The sequence below is a fragment of the Arachis duranensis genome, chromosome 3 (genome assembly GCF_000817695.3).
Source record: "Arachis duranensis cultivar V14167 chromosome 3, aradu.V14167.gnm2.J7QH, whole genome shotgun sequence".
In the NCBI taxonomy this organism is placed as follows: domain Eukaryota; kingdom Viridiplantae; phylum Streptophyta; class Magnoliopsida; order Fabales; family Fabaceae; genus Arachis; species Arachis duranensis.
In genome coordinates, this window is record NC_029774.3 from 42,685,953 (window position 1) to 42,698,068 (window position 12,116).

A 12,116-nucleotide genomic window follows, 5' to 3' on the forward strand; every position below is an offset into this window, starting at 1 on the left:
ATATGTTTTGATTTCTCTGTTGTAACAAACTATCTAGGTTGTTTGATAATTAATAACATTAACTTACCACATTTCTTATAACGAAATATATCTTTACCACATTTTTCATAGTTGAATATATCTTTATTCGACTAACCCTAAACCCCAAGAATAAAAAGTATTATATAAATATAAAAAACTTGAAATTTTAATAAAAAAGTAAACTATTATTTTTAATTATGAATAATTTGAATATTGAAAATTTTAATCATTAAATATGTAATAAACTAATAATTAATATCCATCATCAATTATGTTAGTTCGACAAAATTATCCAAAATAATTAACTTTTAAATTGGGTACTTTTGTGAACATCTTTATAACTTTGTCAAATTAATACAATCTTTGAAGTTTGGATTGTCTTTTTTATAGTTAGAATAATTCTCAATGTTTAAGTAATTCATAATAAAAAATGATAATTTATTATAATAAAACGTTTTTTTTCCTTCCTTGACATAACATATTTGTTAACCAAATTTATTTTGCATATAGTAATCAGAGAAAGTCTAGGGGCTCAGCAACTTTTATATTTTGTGGTCAGCACTTAACCATTAAAAGAAAGGTGAGTGATCTCTCACCATTGGATGGTCAATTGATGTAATCTTACACCATTAAAAACATGATTGATGGCCAATTGATGGTTACAAAACACAAAAATTGCTAGCCCCCTAACACTCCTCTAATAATTAATAGAAAAAGTTAGAGATATAATTATTTATACGTCTAATTTAGTTTTTTTACGAAATCTTTCAATCTCGTAGGGTAAGGACTAATTTTTACATATCCGTTCTATTTAAGGGTTTGTTATATGTACAAGATAGAATTAAATCTTCGACACTTACTTAAACAGACTAATAAACTAATTACTAAACATACTTGATCATGAAATTTTAGAAATTAAAATTTTTCTTAAAAATATTGAATAATAATATAATATAATGATTAATTGCTGCACAAAAATCCAATTGCATCGATCACTGCCTCAGGTGCTAATAAAAAAGATGGCCGTACAATTACAAACATACGCATAACGCATTTAGAAAATCTAGGAATGCATTCTACAGAAGAAGACACTGATGAGGCAAATCCCTAAGCATTCATCAATAGCTACCTACTAACCTAGTGTATGTTACACTATTAGGGCTTTTCTCTAAAAAGAGAGTTACAACACACAAATTTTGATTCTTTTAATATTTTTTTATGTATTAAAAGGTATTAAAATCTTCAAGAAAAAAAATTGTTGAACTCCATGTTCCAATTCTATAATCCTCTATCAACAATTTTTAATTTTTAGAACAAATTATTTTAGTTTATTATCTAACGGCATGGCAGTAATAATAATTGATTAACTAATACATTTTTGTGATAATTTAAATTATTAAACTAAAACTACCGGGTATTAAAGTTAGCAAATAATCATTATTTGCTTTTGCATTTATTTAATTTATAAATGTGGCACAATTCCGATATTGTTGTGTGCTAGTAGTAATTTTGACTACTTTCTTATTGTGTTTGCTTTTGCATTTATTTATTGAATTTTTTAATAAGTATCTTAGGAAATATTGTTAAAAATATAAAATTAAAAAAAAATTTAGCTAACACATATTTTAAGAATATAAATTAAAATTATTATTAATATAAATTTTAAACTTTTAATTTAAAAATAAATAATAAATACATTAAAATTTATATTTATATTTTTTATATAAATATTTTTTATTAATAATTTTAACTTTTACTCTTTGAACACATTCTATCTAATATAAATTTCTTTTGTTCTAACACAGATTTGTATGAGCATTAATAACGGCCCTTTCCTTAGTGGACTTGACGGCTTGACCTTTTTTAAAATATAATATGTTTGATTATTTCCTTCCAAAAGTATAATTTCGGTGCATTAGTTATAGTAGAGGGAATGAGAATCAGAAAAATCCTTTTTACTTCATCATCGGACATTTTAGTTCTTTCACATTTATGTGTGGATGGATGAAATAAAATATAAACATAAAAGAAAATTCAAGCCCTAATTTTTAATTAATATAAAAATTAATCGAGCAGTAAATAAGACAAATGCTAATGCATTTCGAAAAAAATAAAAAATATAATACTTTTTGAAAATTACCTTATTATTAAAAGTAAAAAAAAAATCTTAAATCCTAAATTTTATATCTTAAACTTTAAATCTTAAGTTTAGATTTTAAATTTAAATTATTAATATAAACTATAATAAATAAAAATTAAAATTTATTTAATTACTAAAGGATATAACACTCGTTACTTAATAAATAACATTAAAAAATGAGCCGGTAAAAAAAATTATCTATTCGCAAATGGTTATTTGGTCCCTAATAAGAAAAGCTTGTATTATTATATGAGAGGCAGTTACAGTTTTGTAAGTTGGATTAATTGAATTTATTATTGTAATATTCAAAAGGCAATAACAAAATTAATCTCATGATATCATGCTACTAATACTTTTCTTAAACCACTAGAAACAAGTTATTCATGATAATAGAAAATTAAGTAACATAAATAAATAATTTCATTAATTTTAAACACAATGAAAAGAGAATAATTGAGATGTTAGTTCCTCATCAAATAATACTATTCTTAAAATAAAAAATCTAGAAATTAACTATAACATAAGTTAACTCAAGTTAAACTTTTATATTTTTAGTTTTGAAATTCGAAAAATTAGGATAGTATGAGGTTGTTTTTTCATTTTATACCAGACTTTCTATTTAACTAACTTGTATTGGTCGAGTAGTCAGTTCATTCGTCCACTTAAACAGGTGTTGAGGGTTTAAATCCCACGTTGTGTATGCAGCAATCTATTGGCCAGTAGCAGATCCTTAAATGAAACTCCGATCTGCAACAAATTAATTTTTAGCCTATCAAATTAGGAGATATCATAAACAAACAGACCTCCTATTTTTTAACTAATTAACTCTAATTAACACACTTCTAGTTGATTTTTCTAACGGAACCGTTCTTAAAAATAAAAAAAGCATCCTCACATTTATTACCTTTGTCTTTTGCATCCATTCCTTTCTCCATCCACTCAATGATGTTTTTCCTTCCCTCATCTTATTATGCTATCACCTTTTGCCATTTAGTAGTTATATCAATGTTCATTCACTACTCTCTCTCTTAGCTTCTTTCTCTCTCATATCCAATTTGCTTTCTTTCTCTCTTAGTAGCTTGCAATAAATTAGGGTTTCCTCTTTAAGGGGGTGTATGTGCTTCAATTCATTCTCTCTCTCTTTCATTGGATATTTTGTCTTGTGAGGGTAAAATAGCATAGCTTCTGAATTGAAGGATCTCTCTCTCTCTCTCTCTCTCTCTCACACAAGGGAAAAATAAAATAAAAGGTACTTCCCTTTTAGTTTATCTGATCAAGGAAAAAACCTATACATACATCACAAACAGGTAAAATCATGTTCATCTATATAGCTATATCTATATTGATTATTTATTTATTTTTTTTCATTATATATACATAGTTCTTCTTTTCTCTGTTTTGGTTCTTCCAAGTAAAGTTATTATATATAGACAACTTGGATCCTTTTCAGGAATCACTGTTTAGGGCTTTAGGAAACACAGTTTTATAATTTCACCATGAAATTATGACTTTAATTTTTTTTTATTATTTTCACTTCACTACTTTGGTCATGCATCATAGTTGAATTCCAGAAGAAATTAAAGATAAAGTGTTCTTGTCTACATGTACTATTTTGTAAGCTAAGGCTGTTTCTATGATGAATATAGAAGAAAAATAAAACAAGAGAAAATTAATTTTAAAAAATTCAGAAATTCAACTAATTATTAATTAAATTACCGGGACAAGAAAGAATTTAGATGACATTTTATATGAAGAATTCTTCAATGTTTTTTTTTTTTTACTCTCATGGATTGAAAAGTGAAGAGAGAAAGTAAAGAAGGAAAAATATTAAAAAAAAAGAAATTAAACAAAAATAAAGGTTGTCAAAGAAAAAGGAGGATAAGATAGTCATGTATGAAGATATATATAATATAAAACTAGTAAAGTGTGACAACTAATCCTATAAAGTCTCCAAGTATTTGTGTATTGGGAAGGTCCTTATGGAAGATTTTGGAAGAGGTTGATTTAGGTTTATATTGTTTATAAGATCAAACTAAAACAGAATTCAAAATTTAAGTCTTTTTCTGAATTTTTTAAATATTTAAAAATGAAAATTTTGACACTTTTTCTCTTTTCTTTTTCTTAAAAAAAATTGTTGATTTTTACATCAATATTCAATAATAAATAAAAGTTAAATTTTCTGATTAGGTATAATCAGAATGACCACACAAAATAAACAAGATAGTAGAAGAAAAAAAGATAAAGATAGAGTGAGATCTAATGTTTTTAACTAATTAACCAGGTTTATAACAAATTTTGAAACTGAAACTGCTTACTGGAGAGAACAAATTACTAATTTCTAATTAATTCATTTAAAAAATTGAAAATAAAAGGACATGATTTTAATATTAAAAAAAATAATATTGAGATGATGGATATTATTTCTAACCTTTGCAATACTTTTATACCTTTAAGTTACTCAATCACCTCCAAGCTTTTTTCTTGAATCTTGAAGAAAAAAAAAAGAATGAGACAAATAAATTGTTGTTATATATACTCATTCCATTTTATGAAAAATCTCTTTAATTTCTCATGCAGAGAAAAATGGCATCATCAAGCTCTTACAACTCTCCATGTGCTGCTTGCAAATTCTTGAGGAGGAAGTGTTTGCCAGGATGCATCTTTGCACCTTACTTCCCACCTGAAGAACCCCAAAAATTCGCCAATGTTCACAAGATCTTCGGCGCGAGCAATGTCACCAAGCTTCTCAACGAGCTTCTGCCTCAGCAGAGGGAAGACGCAGTGAATTCCCTCGCGTACGAGGCAGAAGCTCGTGTGAGAGACCCTGTTTACGGCTGCGTTGGCGCCATCTCTTACCTTCAGAGACAAGTCCAGAGACTTCAGAAGGAACTTGATGCTGCCAACGCGGATCTTCTTCGCTACGCTTGCAACGAAATCCCTCCTCCACACCATCATGTCCCAACCTTGGCACCACCATTAACTCCCACAATTCATCATCAACTCACACAAAGGCACTTTGGTGGTGCAAGAATTGGCAATGATCATGGAATTGGATTTTATAGGCAATCTCCAACCACTTATTCCTTCCCTTATTCTCTTCCATGGAATGAGGACATCAATGGTGGAGGAGCAGAAGGAGGAGGTAATTTATGATCATGATGATGATCATTATGAAAACTACTATGTTTTTTGCAATGTTGTGTCCATCTTCTAGGGTTGGCATAGCATGGCATGGTATGAGGGTATTATATATCTATCTATATAATAATAAATAATAATAAATAATAAATAATTATATGGTCCTCTATATATCTATCTATATAGCTATGTATGTAGCCTCTCTTGGACTGTTGTGGCTATGGTGGTAACTATTGTTTTTTCTCTAAATAATTTCATGATTTGGTGGCTTTTGAAACATGTAATTGTTTTGAAGACCTACCAATAACTTTATTTAGGTATTATATATATTATCATGAATAATAGTCTTTCTAAAATCATTTTAAGTGTAGCCTAAATAAGTTGTTATATGTATGTAAATGATCACATTCACATGCATATAGATAGTAATTAATTAATGTATGTGTATTTATTTTAATTTGTGTATTAATTAATTATTCAGTGCAACTCTCTATAGTCTATAGGCATATGCAGTGTGCATGCGCATGGAGTTGACATTCTCTCTCATTGTTTATTATGATTAAGAATAATAAATAAATAAATAATTTTTATGAAAAAAAAAGAGCATATATCTATATAATAATTTATATATATCAATAATATATAATTATAATAATAAGGTTACTTGATTCTAAAGCCTAACTCTACGGGTTAGACACTTTGTAGTCCATGCTTGCCCTATATATATTCCTGCCTTTTCATTCCCACGCTATGGTCTTATTATGGACCACCCTGTAATTTTATCCTTTTTAATTTTTATTAATTTTTTTAACTTAGTTATTATCCCATTTGTTATGGCTTTCTTCAAAACCACTGAGTTCAATATTGTTTTTGCTTTCTCAATTACCTGAGTTGGTAATAATAATAGTGAAATTTCCTTTAGCTTAAATAAACCTTATAATAATAGTTCTAAAATAGCTTTTTATTATTTTTTTTCATATACAAAAAGTCATACATTTCTATTCATAACTATTGAATAACAAGTATAAACAATTATTTTTTAATTAATTAATATTAATCAATTATTTCATTATTTATTTATTTATTTATTAATTTAGAATTTAAAATCTAGAATTTACAATTTAAAATTAAAAAAATTGATTAATATCTTTTGCTGATGTCTAAGATAACATAAAAAAAATCAAATGTACAAATGTTTAAGTAATTTTAACCGTTGATTTAATTAATATATATTTTATAATTGAGATCAACAGTTATTGAAACATCGATATTTTAGATATACTTAAAATTCGTGGAATAATATGAGCTAGTTGATATATATGGAGTATGAGTGTGAGTATGAGGGAGATATTGATGATGATGAGGTTAGTGATTGTTGGAGAAAATGTCACAATCAAGGACACAGAAGAAGAAGAAGATATTGAGATTGAGTTAGAGTTGAAAGTGCAAGTTTGGGACTCAGAAGTCTCAATCTTTCTCATGTGGATACAGTAGTTGGCATTGTAAAAAGTCATAGTCTTTTACATCAAAAAATCTCTTTGGGTATTGGGGATAATGGATCATATCATCAACTCAACTAACAGCAAAATTCAGCAGTGTTTTCTCTGAACTTGTGTCTCTTTCTCTCTCTTTCAATTTCCAATTACTTAGCTTCCTTTGAATTGTAGTTTTCATCATCTTTTTTTTTTTAATTAAAAATAAATAATAATCTCAAGTTTTTTCCCGTGAGACTGAGACTTATTAGATCCACCACTCTCTGATTCAGGTTAATTTTATTTATTTATTTATTTACAATTAAAATAAAATGTGTGATGAGGAACAGTCACTATCTCATTGGATTCAATACCCTAAAGCAGTAGTAGTTCATGCTTAGGGTTTCAGCTTTTATTATAATATTTCTTTATTTTAATTATTTTTTTTTTTGTCTCTCTTCCAATTAGAAGTACTCTAGAGCAATAGCAATAGCAATCTCTATCTTTGAAACTGTTGCTATCAACAAACAACATTGCAGTGTGTCAAACAGTGAGATATATAGATACATACATACATAGATAGATACACAAAACCCTTTCCCTTCTCTCTATCTCTTTCTCTTTTCATAAACTATGCAGCTACATTCACATATCTACCTACTATTATATTTTCTCTCTGTTTAATAAATTAGATAAATATATATTCGCACCATAGCATGCACCGTTAATAATAATAAATACTGGACTAATATTTTTTAACAATCAAGTATGCGTTACCTATTTTATTAATTAAAAAATAATTTAAATACATAATTAATTAGTAACAACTGTATTTTTATACAGACTTAAAAAATATTTAGTATATGAATAATATTTTTTGTAATAATAATAATAAATATTGTGTAGCTTTCTTATTATTAATTTTGAGAAATAAACGTATTATGAGTAAATATTAAATATAGTTTGGGGATTTGAGAGGTGAAGCAATGAGATTCCTAGAAGTTTCAGTAGCAGAATTGAATTCAAAATCCAAGAAGAAAAATTATATAATATAATAGGGTTAGGGTTTAAATGAAATAAATAAAAGCAAAGGAATTGAAGCATTTACTTGCAAGTTCAGCAGCATTTGCGCAAAAAAAGGAAAAAAAAAAAACTTTGATCTGAAAGTCTATTCCAAAAGCAAGCTGTCATTTCAATACATTCTTCAAATGTATGTTGAAGTTAAACAGTTTTTGTTGTATGTTGTTGTTTAATTTATTTTGGGAAAGAGAAGCAAGAAAACATTGTTCTTCAGATCATCAAATTATCCTTATTTTCTTCGTGTAAAATAAATTAAATAATAAATATTTTGACTACTTTAATTTTGTCAGCGCACACACATAGCATCACTGCCACTCTGAACAAACAGAGATCAATAAATCAGAAACATCCTCCTCAGTAATATTGATGCAAACACTAAAGCTTAAATTGTTGGCTAATTTTTTTTATATGAAAAAATATTAATATTTTTGTTAAAAATTGAATAATTTAGTGTAATTACGTATGGGTGAATTTTACAGGTAGAGAGTCAATACATAAGGTGTGTGTTGGACATATATCATCATTATAGTAATATGCAAAAATACATATTGAACACATATTAATATTCTAGTCAACACACAGAATATGTTAACATCTTTTCTACGTATCCTAAATACTATAATACACTTTAAATATCAATATTAAACCAAAATACTATCTTCATTTCCGTATTAAAAGTAATTTCTATAAATTGTTTGTCTTTGTCATACAAAGTTCTTTTTTTTTTTAATATGTTTCGGTTAAGTATAATTCTTACAAATAGTAATCTACACTTTTTATGTGATATTTTTCCGTTTTAAACTAAGTATTTTACCTTTTATTCTTAAATAATTCTTATGGTATTCGACTAAAAATTAATTTGTCATAAATTTAACTTTAGATTTGTTTAAAAATGTTTCATTGATTAATGAATTGCTTTATATATAAAATTAAATTTAAATTTTCGAAACTTATTTAATAAAAAAAAATTGAATTACGTATTGAAAAATTAAGTATTTTTGTTTTTTTAATTCTTTATATTTATTGAAATATATATATCTTGATAAGATAAAATTAATTATCAAGATACGCTAATTGTTTAAAAAATTTAAGAAGTGGAAAATTAAGCCGCACTTAACTCTTCTTGAAGAAAAATACTTAGATTCCTATACAACAACAATAACAAAAAAATATACTAAGATTCCTAAACCTTCTTCGGCATGGTTATTAAAGACTTTTTTGAATAAAAAACTGATTGAACTCAACTAGAATTTATAATATATAAATAAATTGAATACTCTAATCGAAAGTGATTACAATTATAGCCAGTTGAATAAAAATGATAAATATAAAATCTAAAACTAATTTTAAAACTAAACAAATCAATTTAAGTATTAAACTTAAATTTTTATGACAACAAAACTTATTATACATCAAGAAAAACCTGCATTTGAAGTAGAATCCTTTTAACATTGTCATCAAACCCTAATAACCAAAAAAAAAATTAAATGAGACTTGAGTTAAGGATTAATGGTAACAATAGGTAGGGTAGTAGAGTATAATTTTGACTCAATGCTAATTTTATCTGGGAGTTAAAAATAATACAACCTTTTATTCACGGGTATTCAACTCTATTTGCAGATTTTTATAAGAAAAACACTGCTGTAAAGATTTATTTTATACAAATTATGTTTCTATAGTTAAAAATAGCTGCACAGGTATATCAACAATGACATACACTAATATTATTAAATAATAATTTGTATGGTTTAAAATAAAATTTATATTCTCTGTATGAATTTATATCTTTACTCTATAATTGACTTTTTTATAAATATACTATATTATTATATAACCTAATAAATAGGTAAATTAAAAATTTAATATCAATAATACAATCATCTCACAAACAACATAATTGTTTCATAAATAATATAATTATTAAATATTTAATTTTATATAAATTTTTTGTTTAAATTAATAACACAAACACAAATAAAATTATTATAAATTTATGTAGTATTTTATTTACTGCAACAACCCCATTATTAGTCCTATAACTTAAGATACAATATCATTATTATCATTTATAGTTTAATTATTAATTGATAATCTTAACTAAATATGTAAATTAAAAAAAATAATAAATGAATACTCGTATGGTGTAGATGGTACCGTATGTTATGGTATGTAGGGGGATGAGGTGAGGCAGCTTTTGTGTGGACCTCGAGATGAGCAATGGGCTTGACTTTATCTTTCTTGGAATTTTTTGGTGAACCAAATCTCTTCCATCATCACAATATCTCCCCTTATTTCCGTCTAGTCCCTTTTAATTGCCTATGCCTCCCGTGTTAATTATATAGAAATAAAAAGAAAATATTTAGTTTGGTATTCAAAGTTACATTCGAGTGTCAATTTAGTTTTTAAAATTTTAATTGTCTCAATTTAATTCTTAAATTTTTTAAATTTAATCACGCTAGTTTCTGTGGTAGTTTTCGTCACATAGTCAATTGAAATAATTGAAACTTTAATGACTAAATTAAGGCTCGAATATAATTTCAGAGATCAAACTGAGTATTTTTTCGAAAATAAATGGCCGATAAAGGATAATTTTTGTAACAATGAATAAAAATACTTTTTGTGACACTTCTTCACTGTTACTAATAATTTATATGGAAATAAATGAAAAAAATTGATGTACATAATGATCAGAGAATGAATATAAATGAGCAAGTAACAAGTAGTGTAATGAATCATAATAAAGCTAAGAGAGAGATATATACATTATTATTTTTGTGTGATGGCTCTAGCTAGCTATATGAACTGTTAAGGGTCAGGGAAAAGTGAGAATAGCAATCAGATTTTGTTGTTGTTTCTCTGAATGAATGCAATAGTTATATATACAATTTTCAGAATAATCCATCAAAATTAAACCCATCATCAATAAGCTATCTTCAAACGTGGAAAAGAAGAAAGGAGGCAGGTGAAAAATGGCAGAAAGGACAAAGAAGCTAAGAGAAGATGCATGTGAAGGTGATGGAGAGTGTTGGGGGGGTCCTATCCCCTCTTCCCCTATTCAAACAAGCCCCCACACCCAAATTCTTTATGTCCTAATAATATCATGTGGTCTACAACACTTGTATCTTCTCTTCTTGTATCATTGAGAAGAAAAAATAGTGAACATTATTCAACTTCTTCTTATTTGTTCTAAAATCAATACTAGAAAATACCAACTTACCGACAAATTTTTTTAGTGACGGAATTTAGTTGTCGGAATTATCAACGAAATTTGCGACGGATTTTTTGTCGGAAAAAACGAAAAAATTCGTACACTAAATATTCTTAATATTTGTACGAAAATACGGGTTATTATTAATTAATAAAATAAGAAAAATATGTGTTGATTGTTAATAAAATATAATGTCATTAAAATAGTATTTATTATAAAAAATGTACACGTAATAAAATTAGTTATTTTTTAATTAAGTCTTAGTATAACTTTATTTAGACTATTAATTTTTTAATATTAAATAATGAAATTGTGTGTATTTTTTTTTATGAAAAAAAATTAAGTGAATTATTCCAAGGTATTCAACACACCACAATTAAAAACACAGGATAAGTAAGATAGATAGATTCTCAAATTTAATGAATGAGCAAAAATAACAACAGAAAGGATCCAAACATTTGTTTGCCTTTGACTGAAGGTCAAAAAGCAAATTATTTTTTGATGTTGAAATATCATTATGTATGTATAATTGATCCATGTTGAAATATATCAACAGTGAAAATAAGAAGCCAAAGAGGTAGCAAGCAATGTACTTTGGTTATTGGGGTGGTGTGAATATAAATGAATATTGTGGTCAACAGAGACAAAGGAGTGTATTGTGAAGCTAATAGTATTTCTAGACAGTCATTGAGACAAGTATACGTGCACATATGATGTGTCAACCTCATTTGAGTCTACCAAAAATATTCCAACTTTCAATCAATATTCAAACTCTTTCAAACACTAGTAGTGATGTAATCCAACCTCACCATTCAACATTCAACATCACCATATAGCCATATAATAACTTTAATAGTTTAATTTTGATGTACCGATAGTTTAAAACAATTTATATAATTGTATAATTATATTTATTTTTTTAGTGACAGTTATTCATGAGGTTCATGTAAAAAGTAGTTATTATTATTAATATAACTTTATGTGATTAAAATATATATAAAATTATTTTATACTGATAATATATTAAAATTAAATTCATAAATTTTAATCCTATAAC

At 26.2% G+C, this 12,116-nt stretch overlaps 1 protein-coding gene across 2 annotated transcripts; it reads left to right on the plus strand.

Annotated features, from left to right (window-relative positions):
• The first annotated feature begins 3,208 nt into the window (after window positions 1-3,208).
• On the plus strand, window positions 3,209-5,658 carry LOC107479047 (protein LATERAL ORGAN BOUNDARIES). Of its 2 annotated transcripts, none has more exons than XM_016099193.3 (2): window positions 3,209-3,468; window positions 4,739-5,658. In XM_016099193.3, exon 2 carries the CDS (start codon window positions 4,745-4,747, stop codon window positions 5,312-5,314), a length of 570 nt encoding a protein of 189 aa, XP_015954679.1. In that variant the 5' UTR covers window positions 3,209-3,468; window positions 4,739-4,744; the 3' UTR covers window positions 5,315-5,658. The 2 variants fall into 2 exon arrangements, with proteins under 2 accessions (XP_015954679.1, XP_020993987.1); XM_021138328.2 differs by having other exon boundaries at window positions 3,209-3,410.
• The last annotated feature ends 6,458 nt before the right edge of the window (window positions 5,659-12,116 follow it).